The following is a 21,604-nucleotide window of genomic DNA, read 5'->3' on the forward strand; positions in this document are numbered from 1 at the left end:
AAAAGTGATGTCTGGAGCTAAAGAAACCCCAGCCTCCCGAAAAGCAAGGTAAGGGTAGTCACAACGCATCGCCATGAGCTCCCCCACACGACGTGCTGAAGTGATGGCAACTAAAAATGCAGTCTTCCATGACAAAAGTTGTAAGGAGCATGTTGCCATGGGTTCAAAAGGACGATGAGTCAACTTGTCCAGAACCAGAGTCAGGTCCCACAACTGCGGAGGGGACCTAGAGGGAGGATGAAGTCGGAACAACCCCTTCATGAACCTTTTGGAATGAGGGTGAGCAAAAACAGAGTAACCCTCCACAGAACCATGGAAGGCAGAAATGGCTGCCAGGTAGACCTTGATGGAAGAGAATACCAGCCCCTCATCCACCAAAGCCAACAAAAATTCGAAAATTGCCGAGAGCCAGACACTGTCAGGCGGCACAGGAGAGTCAGCCACAAAGTTGCTAAACTTCTTCCACTTCCTCTCATAAGAAGTACGGGTGGAAGGCTTCCTACTGCTTAGGACTTGTTGCTCCCTGGTAGAAAAACCTAGTGGTCGATGAACCACGCTGTCAGCTTCAGATGCGGCACGTTGTGGTGGAGCACGTGTCCGCCCTGAGCCGACAACAGGTCCGGTTCCGCCGGAAACTGGTAAAAGACCCCCTTCGACTGTTGGAGCAGGATCGAGAACCAACTCTGACGGGGCCACCAAGGCGCCACCAGGATGCAACGTGGCCCCTCCTGCACTAGCTTGTGGACCACCCTCGTCAGCAGAGGTAAAGGTGGAAACATGTAAAGGAACCGGCCCCCCCACGGCAGTAGGAGTCCATCTCCCAACGAGGCTGGATCCGCCCCTCCCCTGGCACAGAACAAAGGGCACTTCTTGTTCTCGGCTGTCGCGAAAACATCCAGCTGTGGGTACCCCCAGAGTTGGAACACAGGCTCCAGGAAACGCCATTGCAGTTCCCATTTGTGTGGAGAGGCTCCACCCCTGCTAAGAGAGTCCGCCTGTATGTTGAGGACCCCCGGCAGATGTGTCGCCTTCACAAAAATGTCTAACTGGAGGCACTCCATCCAGAGATCCATCGCCAGCGCACATAGCCGGCAAGATACTGTCCCCCCCTGCCTGTTGATATAATACAGGGCAGTGGTATTGTCCGTAAGCAGTGCCATAGTTCTCCCCGCTACTAGCGGGCAGAAGGAACGAAGGGCAAAGTGAACCGCCAGCGGTTCTAAGTAATTTATATGGCACCGACTCAGTCTCGGAGGCCATTGACCTCCCACACAGAGATCTTCCAGGTGGGCCCCCCACCCCCACAGGGAAGCATCGGTAGTGATAGTCACAGTAGGGGTCGGAAGATGGAAGGGAGCCCCTTGGCAGATGTTGCTCTCCGACTCCCACCATTGCAGTGATTGAAGAGCTGCAGGCGGGATGGTGAACCTCTTTCGAGGTGAGTCTCTGAGAGGACGAAAATGGCGCAAGAACCATAGTTCTCATTCGTAGTCTTGCGAAACGCAGCACGCTTGTCGTCGCCGCCATCAGCCCCAGCATCCGCTGGAGCTGTTGGGCTGTGCCCCACTGCCGCCTTTGGAGAAGCTGCACCAGATTGATGATGTCTTTCGCTCTCTGCGACGGAAGAAACGCCCGGTGCTGATCTGTGTCCAGCAGAGCCCCTATGAACTGCACTGTCCTTGAAGGAGTGAGATGGGATTTCTCCAGATTGAACTGTAGCCCCAGGGTGTCGAGAAGATGCAGAGTGATGGCAATGTGTGTTGTTAAACTCTCCCTCGACTTCGCCACAAGAAGCCAGTCGTCGATGTATGGGAAGGCAACTACTCCCTGGAGCCGAAGGTCGGCAGCCACCAGGCTCATCAGCTTCGTGAACACCCGAGGAGCGGTAGACAGGCCAAACGGTAGGGCCCTGAACTGGAAGTGTCGAGCACCCACTGCAAACCTTAGGAAACGCCTGAACGTAGGATGAATGCTGACGTGGAAGTAAGCATCCTTGAGGTCCAGGGTCGCCATCCAGTCTCCCTGATTGATGAGAGGCAAGATTGTTTGCAGCGTGGCCATTCTGAACTTCTGGTACAGAATAAATTTGTTCAGACTCCGAAGATCCATGATAGGCCTCAAACCCCCATCCCGTTTGGGAACCAGGAAGTAGCGAGAGCAGACAGGTTAAAACGGATAAAAGGAAGTACTTCTTCACCCAAAGGGTGATTAACATGTGGAATTCACTGCCACAGGAGGTGGTGGCGGCCACAAGTATAGCCACCTTCAAGAGGGGTTTAGATAAAAATATGGAGCACAGGTCCATCAGTGGCTATTAGCCACAGTGTATGTGTGTATATAACATTTTTTGCCACTGTGTGACACAGAGTGTTGGACTTGATGGGCCGTTGGCCTGATCCAACATGGCTTCTCTTATGTTCTTATGTTCTTATGAGAGTAGAAGCCTCCTGTCCTGGCCTCCAATGGAACTTCCTCTATGGCTTGTTTCTGTAGGAGGTTGCTCACCTCCGCCAGCAGAGGTGGGGAAGGGAGAGTGGTAACTACCACGGACTGATTCGGGGTCTGAACAAACTCTATTTTGTAGCCCTCTTTTACGATGGACAGAGCCCACCTGTCTGTGGAGATCAACTCCCAGGCAGGCAGGAAAGGGCGTAGGCGGATGGATGAAGCACCAGTGGGGGCAATAACGCGTGCTGGGGAGAAGTCAAACCCCCTGCTTCTGGGGGCGAGCGCCCTTGGACTTGGTAGTTGGTTGGGTCCCGTAACGACTCCTGTTGTCGCCAGGATAGGAGGGTCGTTCAGCCTGCGAAGGGCGAAGACGCCATTGTTCAGGGAGAACTTTTGATAGGGCTTCCTGGACCAAGGCTTAGGCCATTGTTTGGACCTGGTAGCTTTGGGGGTAGCCTGGACGCCCAGATTGCGGGAGGTTTTAACACTTTTGTCAAACTCCTGCAGCGCCGTGTCTGTTGTGGTGCTGAAGAGCCCATCACCCTCAAAGGGCAGGTCCTCTATAAAAGTCTTAGTGTCCTGGTGTAAGGCCGTCGACCTAAGCCAGGAGTGGCGACGGATGCAGACGGCAGAGGTGATGGCTTTGGCTGAAGCTTCTACCATGTGTTTTGCTGCAGCCAGTTGTTGTCTGGCTACAGCAAGACCCTCCTTTTGTAACTTCTTTGCAGCAGCTTTCTTATCCTCACTCAATGAGGAAAGGAAGAGGGAGAGTTGTTCCCACACAGCTTACTGGTATCTAGCCATGCAAGCTGCATAGTTAGATACCTTGATACCGAGTGCCCCTGCTGAATAAACTTTGCGGCCCATTCCATCGATCTTCTTCCCTTCCTTATCGGGTGGGGAGGAATGAACCTTCCATGCCTTCGAGGAGGAGGAGACGACCACTGAGTTCGGCTTTGGATGGGTAAAAAGGAACTCAGCTCCTGCCTCCTGGACCCTGTACATATGGTCCAGCCGCTTGGATGAGACCAGCGTTGATGATGGCCTCTTCCAGGGCTCCTTAACTGCCTGGAGGATCACCTGGGTGACTGGTAAGGCGACAGCCGTGGATGTGTTCTTTTGCATGATATCGAACACGGTGTCGTCCACGATGGGTTCTGGCTGAGTCACAGGCAAATTAAGAGTGGCTGCAATCCTCCTCACAAGGTCCCCGTATGACTTCAGATCTTCCGATGGAGAAATCGGAAGATCCTCGGCCGTCTGGGAGACCGGTGAGGGCTCTAAGTCCTGGTCATCACTGTCCAATACCGACGACGAAGACTCTCGGTGGGCAGAGTGCTCTGAGAGCATCGGCGTAAACTCTCTTGGAGGAGACTGGACCGGTGGCGATGGGCGTCGATGGGCATCGAGCGGGACCATGCGTCGTTCCGGGGGAATCGACACCGATGCCGACGGCTTTCGGGATTGATGCGAGACCCTCGACATAGAGGAAAACTCTGACTCCTGCTCCCATTCCGGGAACTCCTCTGGGTACCAGTGGTACGACTGGTACCGGGAATATGGAGGTTGCCACCTGCGCTGTTCCCACGGTGGTATGGGGAATCGGCGAGGTGCTTGAAAGGTTTCCACCTCTCATCTCTCTCAGGACCTCATTCGGATCGGCTCGATGATCGGCGCCGAAACGTCCAACTCCGACGTCGATTCGCTCGCAGTGCGTCGACGGGAGTCCGACGACGAGGAGCGCTGGGTCAGGTTGATCTCACGGGCCTGCTCCGATGTCGACTGACGTGATTGAGTCGAAGGACTTTGGCGTGGGGAAGCCAGGATCTTTTTCGGCTGTGCAAGGGTCACCGGCGTCGATGCGTCGACCGAAGGCGAAGGAGTGCGGGGTCGCTTCCGCTTTTCCTTCAACTTTGCCTTCTTAGGAGCTCGGGTCCCCAAGTCCTCTCAGCGCTTCTTAGCGGGCGTGCCCACCCAACCCTCATGGGAATGTTTTGTGGAGCCGCGCTCTTCCGGCAACTCAGTCAGAGTCAGGGTCGGAGCAGCATCGGCCGATGCATGTTCCTGTGCCGGGGTGTCCGTCGACTTCGGTGTTGAAGCGGTCGCCATCGATTTTTGCGGGCGAAGCGCCGATTCGGTCAAAGCCGCCGATAGCCGGGCCGCACAATTTTTCCTCGTCTGCTTGGAGAAGCGAAGACAGTGCGGGCAAGCTTCTACGCGATGCACCTCTCCCAAGCACAGCAGGCACAAGGAATGACCGTCTGGGGGGCCGATCTTTTTCCCACAAGAACGACAGCTCTTGAAAACCCCCCCGCGACTGTCCATAGACGGTAGTCGCAAAAAAACCGCTCAGAGTCGTCTGAGGGGAAAACTGGGGGAAAGAAAGGGCGGAACACCCCGAAGGGTAAACCGACCAACAAACAGGGAAAAACTTTTTTTTTAAAACAACTAACTAACTAACTAACTATCTACCTAGCTACACTAAGAAAACAATAAACGGGCTAAGAATACGAGAAGAAAGGCAAAGCCAAAAACTCTCACTGACCAGGGAACAGGAAAAGTAAACCTCTCAGCGCAGCGGTCAGAAAGGAACTGGCGAGATCCCCGCGCCGGCACCGGTGAGCATGCGCACTGGGACGCCTGCGCATGCCCATTGGTGCCGAGCACGGAAAAATACCGGGCTTTTCAGGTACCGATTTGGGGATCGGCGCAGGCGCACTATCCCATGAGTGTGAAGCACAGAGACCACGAAGAAGATTGGGAGATGTTTCTAATAGCCTAAATTCCTTAGCAATAAAATAGATAGCTGTTTAGCAACCTTTGAACTTGTGACTCAACTATGCATCTGTATGGTAACCTTTGAAGATATCCTATATAGCAACTGTGTAACTGTTAATACGTCATTATTCCCAAGGCTTGTGTCCTTGGTATAGCTCCTGAATTTCTAACAATAAAACAGCTTTGATTTAAAAAAAGAGACTGCTTATTGAAAAATATCGGCGCTTGACTCTAGGACATACTAGTTCCAGAACAAATCTGAACTTCTTAATCAGTAAAAATTCTATCATCTACCAAGTGACTTCTTAACTGCCAAGGTCAAAAGACAGCAAGAGAGTGCACTAAATTCTCAGAAATACAAGTTTTCTATCTTGTTTGCCTTTCCCACTGTGAGAACATGCAAATCTACCAAAGTTTGTGCTTTTAAGTCTTTCATCTAAGAGTGAAGTTATATTCATTTACTCACAGACATATCCATGCACATTTTTAAAACAAACAAATGAAAAACAAGCAGACAAGTGAGCTAAGCCCTGTCCTTAGCTCTTCCTGATCTCACTGCAAAACATTGATTTAAGGTTCTTCCTTCAGCTTGGTTCCCTGCCAGTACAAAAGACAAGAACAAAATTTCTTCACACAAGGGAGTTCTGAGAGATACTGGGCAGGAGGTTGGGGGTTTAGGTTCCCCCATACTTGCATTCCTTTATGTGTTAAAAATTAAACCCCTCCTCTCTTTTACATTAGGCCCCGTGGCGCAGAGTGGTAAAGCAGCAGTACTGCAGTACTGTGGTCTGAACTCTCTGCTCACGACCTGAGTTTGATTCTGGAGGAAGCTGGATTCAGGTAGTCGGCCCAAGGTTGACTCAGCCTTCCATTCTTCCGAGGTCGGTAAAATGAGTACCCAGCTTGCTGGGGGGGGGGGGGGAGTGTAAAAGACTGGGGAAGGCAATGGCAAGCCACCCCGTAAAAAGTCTGCCATGAAAACGTTGTGAAAGTAATGTCACCCCAGAGTCAGAAACGACTGGTGCTTGCACAGGGGACCTTTCCTTTCCTCTTTTACATATTAATATGTGGACACATAAGTACACACAGGTCCCTCCATCACATCAGATTTGGACATGATACAGTTAAGCTTGAAAATATGCCAGAAAAAATGAGGAATCAGTTTTGACAGAAACTTCAACAGATTACTCAGGAAGCTAGACTTATCCTCCCAATGCAAATTTTGTGGGCAAAATTATAAACATACCTCTCATTAAATCTGCCTACTACATCCTGATGCGCCTCTGTTCGATATCGAGAATGTACATCCTAGAATAGAAAATGAACTCTGATGAATTTGACACAGAGGACAATGTGTTAAGCTAATTCAGTACCCCTCTACTTTGATTGTGCTACCCTGCCAAAAATGAGTCTAAAAAGCTTGCATTAATTGCTCCTAAAATCAAAACAAAAGACAAAGTAAGCAGGTCCAAGTTAAGATTTATTCCTAACATACATTTCAGAAGCTGTTATCAGAAATGTAACTAGTAGGACATTCCACTGGTAAGACATTCTGGAAGTCATTAATTCATAGGGTCACTATAAGTCATAAGTGACTTGATAACAATTAACACACACACGGGTAGATAAACTTCTAGCAGTAATTCAGCTTCTTTTAAAACAGGGATATTATACTTGGTATCTTCATGCAAAGAAAAAATCTGCCAGCTGAATAACAGATTTTCTTTTTAATATCTATATAAATTCACTAATACGATGTCTACATGGGATTGTTGTACATGCCCCCAAATTTACAGGAGGGAAAAGTGTATCGATACTTATGTATGCAGACGATGCCATTCTCATCTCACAAACCAGAATTGGGTTACACTGTGCTCTGAAGACATTTATAAAACAATGTGATAAAGAACTGTTAATGATTAACTATTCAAAGACAAAGATAGTACGCTTCAATAGAGTTTATAAGAAATATAATTGGAAAATTAATTATCAGAATATTGAACAAGTAAAGTCTTTTAAATATTTAGGAGTAACCTTTACACACAATGATAGCCCAGCAGCACACATAACATCTATAACTAACACAGCAAAGAGACGTGCCAATGCCATTCTTAGATTCTTCAGAAATAAGGGTCTAGGTTTGGTACCGGCAGCCTTAAAGCTCTTTTCTCACAAAGTGCTGACCCAACTTACTTACAGGACACAAGTCATTTTAAATAACAGCAACAATTACAGAGAATTAGAGAAAGTACTTTTTCTCAGAGCACTATTTAATGTACCAAAATGTACATCCAATGTAGTCTTAAGACAAGAGGCTGGGATACCAATAGTGGAATTGAAAATCTGGAAGGTTTCAATTTACTATTGGCTAAGAATCCATCTGAAGCCTACAGGACTTATCCCTTTGTTCTTAGCATCTACCCCTTATCCTGATTGGTCTATTAGAATAATGAACAAACTGAGAACAATTGGGTTATGTCTGACTAATCTCTTGGAAATAGGTTTATGTAAAGCCAAATCTTTGGTACACCAACGCTTGACTGATATTGAGGTCCAAGCCGATGAAGCACTCTTACCTAGCATGTATAGCAAGCTAAAATCTTGGCCTGGATTTGCTGCAGCCCCATATTTATTTAACATCACGTATGAAACGTACAGATGGGCCTTTTCTAGGGCGCGTTTTGATGCCCACCCTTCTAATGTTTTGCAAGAAAGGTTCCTTCGTTGGCCTATCCAAAGATGCTGTATATGCTTAGAAAAGGAAGTTGAAACTGTCACTCACATTCTTCTACACTGTGAGCTCTATTCCAAAGAGAGACATCAGTTAGTATTTCCGTTACGCTCTAAATTTAAACCTATAGATAATTATCTGAAATTTGCAGATGTTGTGCTACTGAAATACTTACTGGAAGAAAATTGTAACTCAGGCAGTAGCAAAATATTGGTTTTTAGCCATAAATAAGTGGACGTTTTTAACAAAATAGAGATGGTTAATAATGCCATTTTTAAGGTTTAACATTGGTGGAATTTGAATATGAGAATGCTTTTATGTAGTCAGTAATTATGGTCTGTGACCATGAGATTTTGTATATTGTTATTGACCGTAATAAATTAAATTGAAAAAATAACAGTTTATCCAGCATCTTGTAAAAACATATACTGCCATAAGGTGGGACGGGGACTAATAACCACTATAGATTTAGAAGAATAATCTGAACTTGCTCAGGGATAAGATGCATGATGCTCATTCTGGATTTGGTTTCATGATTGAAAAAAAAGTGTTAAGCCACTGAGATTTCTTCAGTCCACTGATTAGAATTATTCTTCAGTACAGAAATACAGGAGGAAAAGCAAATTGTCAGTAATGTAGCTGTATACAGGCATGGAGGGCCACCAAGCTATCTCTCAAGCACAAGTGAAAGCATCTCGGTGAAGCATACCATGGTCATCGTGTATAGCTGTTTTAGGGAATTCATTGATCTCAGAAGAATTGCTACTATGCCACCGCCTTCCACAGTTTCCACAGTTCTAGCCAGCAGGTTTGGCGTCAAGGCTTCGAAGTCCTGGAAAAAATTACAGATGACTTTTGAAGACAATTTCCTGTGAAGACACTAAACCCACAGAAAGGATTAATTCTCATCTTTTCACACTTCCCTGAGCCCTTGGAATGCTAGTGAGAGATACAATCAGTTCCCGGGGGGGGGGGGGGGGTAGCAAGAAGAAGCAGTCAGCAGAAGTACCTTCCCCGCTTTTATGAGCAGAACAAGATCCCATCACACGGGGTGGGGCGAAGCAAGGGTAACTTCAGAAGGAAGTTCACAGAAGACTTTGATCTGATTCACTGCATTTTCAGGTTATGTTACACACATGCTATTTAAATACCATCAGCCTCAGTCTTCATGAAAGGGTTCACAAAGGCTTGTATGTAACCACATAGTTCCAAAGATTTACAGGTCCATGTGAGGGAGAAACCCCCCCTCCCCCCACTTCAGTCCACTGGAGGTTTTATGTATACTACACCTTGCAACTGACATGTGCGGCTTTTCTTATGTCACTCTTTGTAACTACAATTAAAGTTGGTCAATCTAAATACTAGTCACATATGATGATTCTCAATACTGTATGTTGTAGAAGTTTTAAATGATATTTTATGGATTTTTAAAATAATGCTGAGTACATTTACTTCATAAACTTTACAAAGTATTAAGTAATGCTATGTGCAACACTTACGTACTAGTATTATGTAACATTCAAGTAAGTGCTTTTAAATTTGCTTTGGTAAACTATTTAAAGACATTATTTACAGAAACAAATATCAGGCATGAGGACTACCAGGAGGACTCTTGACATTTACAACATTTTCTTACCTGAAGAACACACATGCCAAAAGTATTCCCGAGGATTTTGTGTGTTTCATTGTAGTAACAGTACCGAATGTTTGTTGCTGCTATGAACAACTCAAACGGGTCATCTTGTTTCAGATCTAAAGTCCCACTTTTAATCTTCTTTTGCAACTGTCTCATCCTTTTTTTACGGTGACTGGAGGACAGAAAATGAGATTAAAATAGAAGTCCTCACTTGTGAAAGCAATCAGATTTAAAAAGATGTTCTTAAATTAGGAACAATGCATATTATTGATACTATTAAGGTGACTACATGGGAGGTCTAGAAAAATTAAGACAAGATGGGTTATGACTGTCCTACAAGCAGACAAAGAAGATGAACAATTCAATCCTAAACTGAATTATGACTTCTAAATCCATTGAAGTCAATAGGCTTCAAATACATGTAACTCTGCTTAGGATGGAGTTGGAAGCCTCCAACAGCTGTTCTCAGCTTCATGCAAATAGAACGAAGGAGGTATTTAGCCTGTTACTTTGAATATTTTGCCCTATCCAGAACCTAGTATTTATTTGTTAACAATTAGGGAAAATACACTTTACAAAAATTGGCTCCTATTTAAAAAGAAAGAGGACTATCATTTTACCTGCTAAAACCCAGCTCTTTTTTATAGCACCATAACACCGATGGCCTGGCTTTTACAGCCGCTTTAGACAACATATGATGAAGAATGACAACCTGTCAAAAGACCAGAAAGAAATCCATTACTTTGTAAGGAAATAATGACAATGCAGGAACATATTAGAAAAGTCACAAGAAAAATGGCTATGTTAGAACTTTACTTGTGCTTGATCTATGTATTTATGCCCAGGGAACAGGCAGAACTACTGTGTATAATCATTTGTTGCCCTGCAAGTCAGACTCTGGAGGGGGTGAAATCACATCCATGGAAGTGGGGGAAATTACATCCCTGGTAGAGAACTTTGGACATAACTGTATTTTTAAAAAATTCCTAAGCAACGTGAAATCAACAAGTGCATATTTGGAAAGACTGCTCAAACAATGAAAGCAATTATTTCGCCCATTCAATTGTGCCAAGTTCCTTCATTACTTATTTCTATACCAAAACACTATAAAAGACATACCCAAAAAGTTAACAGTCTATTTTCCATATTACGCAAATGACACATGCACATACAGATGCATAACTGACACCTCGATGTATATTTGAATGATACAGCTGCAATATATTTTTTAACTTTACAGCCTGCCATATTAACAGTGCAATCAAACAGTATAAGACAACCAATGAGTAATCTAACAGGGCTATGATTACAGAATCAGAGAACAAGGCAAACAAGGTATATCTGAATGATAAAGCTGCAACATATTTTTTCAACTTTATCATCTGCTTTTCTTGCTGAGACTCAAAAATTATTACAGGATATTAACAGTGCAATCAAACAGCATAAGACTACCAGTGAGTTGGCTGAATAATAGGACTACAATTACAAAATCAGAGAACATGGGAAAGAACAAATTATACTCACGGCCGGCCCTTCCACTAGGCAAACTAGGCAGCGGCCTAGGGCGCCGGCAGGGTGGGGTGCCGAATTTGGCCTTCCACCCTCCGCATGCCATAGACAAAACACTAGTTTGCCTCTTCCTCCGCCCATATGCCTGTTCCCCTCCTTCTTGCTTGCTTCTTGTCTTCTCCTTGCCCACCCTGCCTCCTCCTCACCAATTCCCTTCGTCCTCTCACCCGTCCCTTCTCTTCCTCCACTTGCCCCCCTGACTCCTCCCCACTGATTCCCTTCATCCTCCCACCCCCTCCCCCGCATGTCCTGTCTCTTCCTTGTTGATTTGTGGGTCTACTCATGAGTAGGCTGCCAGCCTGGGGGCAGAGCTGTGCTGCCTTGGGCGCCAGAAGGGCTCGTATACTGTAAATAATACAGAGAGTGGATCACAAAATAAAGACAATGTAGTAAACACAAGAGATACACTGCATTAAACAATCCTAATCCATTATAACTGAACCATTACATTCTATCACAGTTGTAATGCCTTTCTGAAAAATGCCTTCTTGAACATTATTGTTCTGGACATTTTGCAGAATAACAGAAATGTTTGAGTCTTCCTGACCTCAGGCAGACAGTTTCAAAAGAAATACACACACAAATTAATTAGAAAGGAAAATGACTTTCTAAAAAATTATTATAACAAATTACTAATTGTAACTTATATGGTAACGAAGGATGGCTTCTGCTTTTTTTGTATGGTATACCTGAAAAAAAACTAGGCCTGTATTTGAATAAATGTAGTATATATAGAACAAAGTAGGAATCAAGTAACACCTTTAAGACCAACAAAGTTTCATTCAGAATGTAAGCTTCCGTATACATGCATACTTCTTCAGACTAGGAGATGGGATACAATGAGCTGAAATACATATAGCTGGTGGGTTAAGAGTGTAAACTGATACAAAGTTAGGATCAAATGGCAAAACAGTGTAATAAATTGGAAGCCCATTTGGTCTGGATAGCATTTGCGTGGGAAAACAATAAAAGGTAATAAAAGTTGCCTGTTAATTTGAAGAAGAAATTGGATTTATATCCTGCCCTCCACTCCAAGTCTCAGAGCAGCTCACAATTTCCTTTAACTTCCTCCCCCATAACAGACACCCTGTGAAGTGGGTGGGGCTGAGAGGACTCTCACAGCAGCTGCCCTTTTAAGGACAACCTCTGCCAGAGCTATGGCTGACCCAAGGCCATTCCAGCAGGTGCAAGTGGAGGAGTGCGGAATCAAACCCGGTTCTCCCAGATAAGAGTCCACACATTTAGTCACTACACCAAATAGCTCTTGTTACAAGTCTAGGTAAAACAAAAGGATATGTATTTCCTAGTGATGTTCCTTGTCAACTTAATTTATTTTTTTACATGCAACATATATTATAAATATCATTTTATACATTATAAACATCATTCAAGTTTGCCATTAGAAAAAGAGAATACATTAAAATATAGTGAAAATGGGTTAAGCACATGTAATGAGATAAACATCCAATATCCTTTATTTGAATATGTCAATACAAAAAATATTATTCTGATACACTATTCTAAAGGAGAAATACATTGGAATACTGTGGATATATAGCTATACTCAGTGAGAGTGGGTTTAGCATATGTAATGAGATAAAAAACCAATATGCCTGTTCAGTCCTGGGTTGGTGTTTGTTCCAAGTTTCATAATAATTTGTAATTCAGCAATTTCTCTCTCCATTCTGTTCTTGAAGTTCCTTTGCAGTAAAACAGCTACTCTGAGGTCACCCACAGATTAAAGTGTTCTCCCACAGCTTTCTCAGTTTTGTAATTTCTGATGTCAGATTTGTGTCCATTTATCCTTTGGCATAGGGTTTGTCCTGTTTGCCTCATGTAGAGAACTGAAGGGCATTGTTGGCATTTAATGGCATATATACTGTTGGAAGATGAACAAGTGAATGAGCCTGGCGTAGTTAATGCTGTTAGGTCCAGTGATTGTGTTGTCTGGGTGTATGTGGCAACAAAGTTGGCAATTGGGTTTATTGGTACCAGTGTCCATGCTCAGATGAGATGTTGTATTGTTGTGGGTGAGGAGTTGTTTGAGATTATGGGGCTGTCTGTGTGCAAGAAAAGGTTTACTCCCCCCCCCCCCAGTACTTTTGAAAGAGAGCTGTCACTGTCCAATAGAGGTTGTAAGTTGTTGATCATACGTTGGACTGTTTTCAGTTGAGAGTTGTGTGTGACCACTTAGTGGTGTTGTTATTGTCTTTTTTGCGTCTGTCTTGTAACAGGTTTTCTCTGGGTATCATTCTGGCTTTGTTAATCTGTTTCCTGACTTCATTAGGTGGATACTTTAGTTCCAAAAAGGTTTGTTGTAGATCCCTCAGGTGAGAATCTCTGTCACAGTATGATTGGAGCAAATGTGCTTGTAGCATAGAGCCTAGCTGTATACAATAGATAGTTTGGTATGGTAGCTGGAGGCATGCAGGTATGTTTGTCAGTCAGTAGGTTTCCGGTATAAGGTAGTGTCTATGCGTCCATTGCGTATTTTTACAGTGGTGTCCAGAAAATGTATTTTTTTGCATAGACTGGTTCATTGTCAGGTTGATGGTGGGGTGAAAGTCATTGAATGCCTGTACGATTCTGGAGATGGCACCAGATGAATGGATAGAGCCATTGCCTCTTAAACATTTGGCGATAAAATTTTCCAACATAGCTCTTTAAACACTGGTTAACTTTTCTAAAGGATCCTTTAGAAGTCAACCACAGAATTAAGTTTTTAAAAGACTGGAACATTCAGCATCCACTGTAATGTTATATTTTTATTTTGTTCATCCTTTTAAAAAGCTCAGAGTGCATTACAGAGGACTTTCTGCATTGTCCCATCTAGCCATGGATCCTGCCTAAGTCAATCTTCACTACAGTCTTTAAGGTGCTACTGGACTCTTACTCTTTTCTACTGCTACAGACAGACTAACACAGCTACCTATTTTGATCCTTCAATGGAGAATTATAACTGAGGGCAATGCAGTCATCTTTGCTACTAAAATTTCTTCAGATATTTTGCCCTACAATCAATCCAAAAGCCCAACTGATCTCTTAGGTAATTGATGCATGCACTGCTGTCACATAATGCACATAAGGGAGGGACCATGAGAAGAAATTTCAGTGGAAAATGACTGTCTCTCGATTATACAATGGCTTATGATGCAGGATCATAAACTGCAAAGGCGGCTCCTGTGTTTGCCTCTCCAACCCCTGCCACTACAGATTCAATTACATGAGATACAAGTTTCCATCAGAATATCAACCAAATATGCAGCCACAATGCAAGTATTTTTATAAAAAAGTTATTCCTAATGGCCATAAGCTAGTCTTCACCTGATCTTTGCCATGATCTCCAACTATAACAAAGAGCGTCCTGTGCCGTTCAGCCACTCCGTTCTCAATCAAAACACGAATGCGATTATCCACCTTCTTCCGCTGCATCTTCAGCTAAAAATCCTGTAAAGATGTCAGAGATGATAATAATAATAATATTATTGTTGTAAAGATTACAGTAGCAGTTGGTTTTCAGTTTTTCTTCTTAGTACGTCACTTATCCCTAAGTATCTGATTTGAAGTAAGAAACAGAAAAATGCCATTTCAACATGATCTTTACAAGCTCCAAACTCTGAATAACTCAAAGGCTTACCTGCTGGTGAACCTTCCCATATAGAAACATCATGAATTGTAATTGCTGGAAGCCGCCCTGAGCCACTTGTGGGAAGGGCGGGATACAAGTCATAGATAGATAAATAAATAAATAAGCAATGTCCTGCAGTCATGACATGACAATATTTGGTAAAAACAGATTGGACAGAGACAAACATACATTCTCCCACAATACCTTACCACATTTTAAGAAGCCACTATTATAAATAACTCTACCTTATTTTGGAATTTTTCAGAATCATTAAATTGATTCTACCATATTAAAGCTTACTATCTTTTATACAGAAAGAGTAAGTGTAACTGCAATATAATTACAAGCAGGATGCAGCAAAATTTTGTATTTTTTTAAAACCCTTTTTGTATTAAAAATACTAGGTATCCAACAACCAGATGCCAGATACTGTCTGGGTTTGGCCAAACCTACTGCAGTTGCCAAGAAAAGTGTTAACAAAAGAAGTTCACATGACATTCTAGATCGGGGGTGTTGAACTCATTTGTTATGAGGGCCAGATCTGACATAAATGAGACCTTATTGGGCCGGGCCATGTGTGTCATAAAATGTAATGCCAGGTAGCAGAGATATAAACTTTATAAAGAACACAGACAAAACACAATTAAAGATTTTTTAAAAACCTAAAAGATCTTTAAAAGGTTAGCACTCTTGCAATATTTTGTTTATTTAACAGTTTCTGATCACTTACACCTTTTGCTCTGAATTTTTGAATCAAAATCTGGAGAAAATGTCTGTGCTGTAGCAATCCTGAGTATGCTGTTCAGGTGTGTATCTGTATGCTGCAAACCTACTTTAGATTTGACATTCATTACAGAAATCTCATGGTCAATGCTTTGAGCCTAAGACCCATGGGAAAACACGAAATGGCTGGGCACTGTGAGCTTTCGTACATAAGCTGTTTCATGTGCTGGTCAGCCAGTGGAGAAAACAGAGGCTTTGCTCTGTAGCTCCTGTGCGACTGAGCAAGCCTGGCAAAGCAAGCAGTGATGCAGAAGGAAGCAGGAGAGAGAGAGAGAAGGAAGCAGATGACAGTGAATTGCTTGGGGGTCTGATCCGGCCCTCAGGCTGCATGTTCGACACTGCTGTTCCAGATACTATGGTGAAGAGACAGTAATCAGGAACACTGCCTGCAAAAATACCAGTACTGACCTCTGTTGAATCTGACTGTTTTAAAATACAACCCTGTGTTAACTCAGAAGTCAGCTTTACAGGGATTATTCCCCAACAGGTTCTGAGGAGGGAAGCTCAAGCAGAAACAATCAAGAGGATAAAATGGAGGAAAAAACACGTACAGCACCCTTGAACCCATTGAAGCAAAAGTGGAATAAAAAATGGGGTGGAGTGATAATCAGACAGAAGCTCTGGTGCAAGTGTCATATCTTATCTTTCATCCCCAGCCTGGGAAATACTTCACACTGTCAGCATAACAGTAACAAAAAGAGCTTGTAAACTGATTAACAGCATCTATGTACCTTCTAAGGTTGCAGCTTCCTAACGGTGCAAACCTAAACACATGTAAACAGAAGTAAATCCTACTGAGTTCACTTCCTAGTAAGTGTGCTTTGGGCTGCAGCCTCTATTTAGTGCAAACATGAAAAGAAATCATGAGCGGTTTCAATTTAAACTCCAAAAAACATTCATTAATTTTATTCCCTGTATTCTAAAGTGTGACATCTTTAATAATAGGAAAATAGCCCAGAATCACAACAATAGCACGGCAGTCAGAGTAGTTCAACAGCTCTACTGTTCTAAGCTTCTGCGCTACTAAGATGAATTTTGCACGTTTTACTCAAAATCGACTGATTTTTATTCTTATAGCCAAACGCATAGGATTGCAGCATCCATGCAGTGATAGCGAAAGAACGAATCTGCTTATGTGAAAATGAACTCTATCACTATCATTAAACTTGTGTTTACAGTTTGCAAATTTCACCAGAAATCTAGAAATGTTAAAATGATTGGCCAAAAATTGAAGGGGACGAAGAGAGATGCATCTCGCCTTACTTGAAATGTCTACAACCACAAAAAGAGAAGCCGGGAAGATTTCCGGTGGGAATGAAAGGAAAAGCATTAAGAAAAATAAGGCCAGTAGAAAAAGGCCTTCAATGTGGGTCATCTTTGAGGCTGAAAAGCTACGCACGTTTTCTTCACAATCAGTCCTACGGAACACAAAGGTAAACTTCCCAGGGAACAGGCCTAAAATCCGACAACGTAACTCGGAAATCCAAAAGCATTGCACATCCCCCATCTCGACACACACTGCCCTTGAGCGCTTTTGTTACCTTTCCCTCTTTCTTTCTTTTAATCCAGGAGGTAAAGGAAGCGGAGGCTGCAACCCTGATTTTTGAAGACCAGCTTCCCACGTGTAAAACCACGTGGGCTGCGCGGCAGAGAGGAAGGACCTAGCGACAGTCTTCTCAAAGCGCCGGAGAGAAACTAGAGGATATAGCTGATGCCAACGCAGGAGTCAGGGCAAAAATATCAGGCACTCTCCATAGGGGCCTGTCCTGTATGCGCCCCGCTCAGGCAGGAAGAGAAGCTGCTTCTTTCCTCCTTCGGCCGCCGCCGAAAAATTGCTTTGTGAGCTAGAGGGATTAGTCCGTCCTGCGCATTTAGTGTTTTACGGTGCCCTTTATTTGCATAGAACTAGGCTCACTTACATTCAAGGACTTTCAGGGCACCATATTTAGGATTGCAGACTAATCGTATGCACTCCTGCTGCCCCTCGAATTTTAACGATTCCATATTAGCCTTTGTCCCGGTCTTTCTCGGCTCTCGAATTTGCGTGGGGGAGGCAGCAAGCGGGGAATACGCAGCCCCGTTCCAGCAATGCCTATCCAGAATCCGGGGAAAAACCACTGTGAGGAGCCCCGCACAGAAGAGAGGCAAGTGCTAAGTGCGGAATCGGTTTTATGGATTATGGGGGGGAAGCAAAACTTTAAAAATCCAGTGGCACTCACAGGCTAACGTAATTTATTCCTCCATGAGTTTATACGTCAGAACTCACTTTATCGGATGCATAGAAAAGAACGCCCAAAGGGGATATATTCAAAAGTTAAAAACGACGAAAAGGGAAACGTGGGTATATGCGGATAAATTTATCCATGTACACTATATGCATAACATGAAGTGACCTTTGGGTTAAATTTTAAGACACTCGTTTCCGTTTCACGCAGACTGTCATCATGACTAATAGGAGTCTTCTTACTTTCGGACAAACACTCCATGTTTTTATTAGCGTTAATACTAAGAAAATATATTGCTAAACTTAACACGTATTCACTTTGAAGCAAATTCATTTGAATATTGTTTAGAGTCTCGCAGCAAAGGGGAATTGCATTCTGGACCATCCAGTGCCAGTATAGATCTTTAACGGGTTTAAGTCGCATAATGAAGAAAAACACCGATGTTAAGCGTCCAGTAGTACCTTAGGTACCAACAAAAGCGTTTCCGAGTATAGGCTTCCAAGAGTCAAGACTCCCTTTCTCAGGCATGAATAGAAATCAACATCCCAGTCCTTTTATCCTAAATAGAACGTGGGAGGGGGTGTTGTAAAGAATACTGGTAAAGGAGACAATGGTACAAATGCATTCTGATCACCTTAATTACACCCAGTGTTTCCTCTAAACTGAGTTAGTGTGAGCTAGCTCACAAGTTTTTTTAAAACTTCTGGCTCACACATTTTTGTCTAAGGAGGGATGGCCCCAGGGCAAACTGATTTATTCAGTAGCCAAATTGCTCTTTCACAGCTTTAACACCAGCTCACAAAGTAGAAGCTTAGAAGGGAATAGCAGAATGCTTGTCCTGAAACTTGTTGGGCTCAAAGGTTCTACTGGACTTGAATCTGACTTTTCTGCTGCAGAGTAACATGTCTACCTTTTGAAATATTTTGTTTAAAAAACAAACATTGCAGCATGGTAAAACTTCCTAGAGCAGGAGTCTTTCAATGTGGTGAGACCATGGGTGCCATGGCACCCGAGGGTTTTTAGGAAAAGGCAGGGCCAGCAGGACTTCTGGTTGACTATTGGGAGATTTGATTAACTGCATTTTTAAAAAATGTTGCTTTGGCAACATCTGCATTGTGACAGGAGTTAAGCTGTAGCAATAATGTTGTGGCTGGCTCCACATCCTGCAGCAGCCATCATTGCTGCACCCATCATGCTCAGAATTCCAAATGTGAGCTTAGGTTACAAAAGGTTGGGGACCCATGCCCTAGGCCCAGTGGGATTTCGTGCTAAAGGCTACTTGAAAGCTAGGCTTCATAAATTTCCTGATTTTAACCTGGTATCAAATAGGGTTACCAGCCCCTAGGTGGGGCTTGTAGATCTCCCACTTTTACAACTGATCTCCAGCTGGCAGAGATAAGTTCCCCTGGGGAAATAGATGCTTTGAAAGGTGGACTCTATGGCAACATACCATGCTGAGGCTCCTCCCCTCCCAAACCCCACACTCTCACAAATCCACCCCTAAAGCCTCCAGTTATTTTCCAACACAGACTTGGCAACCCTATACAAACAAATTATTATACTAGGACAATAGTACACAAGCCCAGAGATTCCCACCCCCCCCCCCCCCCCGGAAATATGGTATATATAACACATAAGAGATTACTATGCTGAGAAAGTGAACTGTTAAATTGTTAAAATGTGAATCTAATAAATTCTCACCATTCAGCTCTATAAAGTATTCATAAAGCAATGTATCTGAGCTAAACATCTCAGCTTTTAATTTAAGAAAGGATTGATCTTCCACTTAAAGCAGTATCTCTGCTTCCATTAAGGAAACCTCAATTGCCTTCTGGCATAGGTGAAGAATTCTGAATTACATTTGGAAGAATTATTTTTCTATGAGAAGGAGTTTGATTTAATTTCAGAATGCTTTTAATAAAAATTTATTTTAAAAATCTGTGTTTGGCAAAAATATGCTGACAAAACAGTAGAAATTAAACTTTTTATTATAGGGATGAACACTTACCTGCAGTTCTCTTGAAAGTGGTATTTGTTCATCTCTGGAATCTCATGTGAAAACTTGAATTTAATTTTTTGTACTGGTTTAAAGGAATCTATCCATCTTCCTTCTTCACATATGGTCTTCAGGGTAAATACTGCTGAAAAGAATTTAGTGTTGCCACTCTTGTTTAAAGCAGCATAAGTCCTCCCGATCATGGGAATATTTGGCTACTGAATAAGTCAGTAGTTGTATCTTGAGTATTGCATCTACTGTTCCTTTGACAGCATTCCTAAAGGATCAAATAGAATACTGTTCTTCCAAATTGCAACCAAGATACCTAACAATTTCTATGCATCAGCAGCTCCACTAGCTTTCAGAGCTGTACAAAAGGATAAACATCCCAGAACCAAGGTGCTTAAAACTTCTACCCTATAGGCAAGTGTCGTTTTGTAGAAAAGCAGGTGGTGGAGCTCATCCAGGGGTTGTTATGCAGCTGCATCTACTATTCTATGGACGAGGTAAGTAGGTGGGAAGAGGGGGAACATTCAGAAACGTTCAGGAGCTGTGCTCCTGTGAGCTCCTGCTGAATTCAAGGCCTGCCTATAGGTACTTGTTAGCATCCTTAGTAGTATGGTTCCATGCATTATAATCCTTACAACATCCTTGCAAGGTAGGCTACTGCTTTCTCTAATAGCATAGCCTCGGAATAAAGTGTTATAAAGCACTATAAATGCTCTTATTTGGGATGACAAGCTTCAAAGCTGCTAAACAGCCACCAGGCTTTGCCATTACATTTGCAAATGACCACTGTTCACCTAATACTATTTCAGAATTACCAGTTATATGCATAGATGGATGTCAGATAAAAATAACTCTTCTGTCTGAAAATGTATAGAAATTGGTATTAACAAAATATATTCACAAACTGACTTTCATTGAATTAAATAGATAGGGAACTGAGGACAGAGCCATTTTATAGCTTTATGTACATTTCCAGATCCCTAAACCTATATATCCACCTGGTAATACCCATTTTATTCAAAATCAGGCATTTCAAAAGGGACACATGCTAATCTGTATGACCTCTCACATCTATATTCTACCCACTGTAGGATAACGAGAATTCTTGTGTTAATTCTCTGAAATGAGAATATGGAGACTACATCTGCTTGTCTCACTTGAGTGTCCAGTGTGAAATCATCCTGAAACAAGCCCTAAGGAGGGCTGAGTTCCTCCTAATCCTTATCTTGAAGTCAAACATGCCAACTTCAGTATCTATATCACACATCTGTGGTCATTACCTTTTGCCAGATGTTCTATTTATTTATTTATTTATTACTTTACATTTATATCCCGCCCTCTCCGCAAGCGGACTCAGGGCGGCTTACAATATCTACAGTAATACATCTTTCACTTGAAGATTGTTTTATAATTTTACCAGATTCCAAACCAGTGTAGTATTATGATCAAAGTATTATGTTAGGATTTGGCCAACCCAGATTCAAATCACCACTTTGCCACAGAAGCTTGCTGGGTCACTTTGGACTAGTTACACAATCTTAGCCTCACCTGCCTCACAGGGTTTGGGGGATAAAATGCAGAGAATGATGCAAGCTGCTTCAGGCCCCAATTTAGGATAAATGTGGGACATAAATGAAGTAAACAGTAACAAATCCCCTCGAGTCAGTAAGACATTAGCTTAACTTTGGAATGTCTCCTAACATTAATTTTGGCATCTAATTCTAGGTCCTGCTTCCAAATCAGGATTTAATTTTTATACTTGTTAACACAATATATTTATTTCCAGTCTTTGTACTGGCAG

General features: G+C 43.0%; 1 protein-coding gene across 3 annotated transcripts in view; it reads right to left on the minus strand.

The window, feature by feature from the left end:
• Nucleotides 1-14,636, minus strand: part of NAT10 (N-acetyltransferase 10) — a 49,860-nt gene extending 35,224 nt beyond the window's left edge. For all 3 annotated transcript variants that reach the window (XR_009556568.1, XM_060261972.1, XM_060261973.1), the window contains exons 1-5: nucleotides 14,487-14,636; nucleotides 10,214-10,305; nucleotides 9,594-9,765; nucleotides 8,667-8,789; nucleotides 6,473-6,534 (exon numbers count right to left, since the gene is read on the minus strand). Coding sequence is in view for 2 of the 3 variants with exons in the window: in XM_060261972.1 (XP_060117955.1) it covers nucleotides 6,473-6,534; nucleotides 8,667-8,789; nucleotides 9,594-9,765; nucleotides 10,214-10,305; nucleotides 14,487-14,594 (557 nt within the window). In the remaining variant the exon portion in view is untranslated. The remainder of the gene's footprint in view (nucleotides 1-6,472; nucleotides 6,535-8,666; nucleotides 8,790-9,593; nucleotides 9,766-10,213; nucleotides 10,306-14,486) is intronic.
• Between the last annotated feature and the right edge of the window lie 6,968 nt (nucleotides 14,637-21,604).

The sequence above is a fragment of the Heteronotia binoei genome, chromosome 21 (assembly GCF_032191835.1).
Source record: "Heteronotia binoei isolate CCM8104 ecotype False Entrance Well chromosome 21, APGP_CSIRO_Hbin_v1, whole genome shotgun sequence".
Taxonomy (NCBI): Eukaryota; Metazoa; Chordata; class Lepidosauria; order Squamata; family Gekkonidae; genus Heteronotia; species Heteronotia binoei.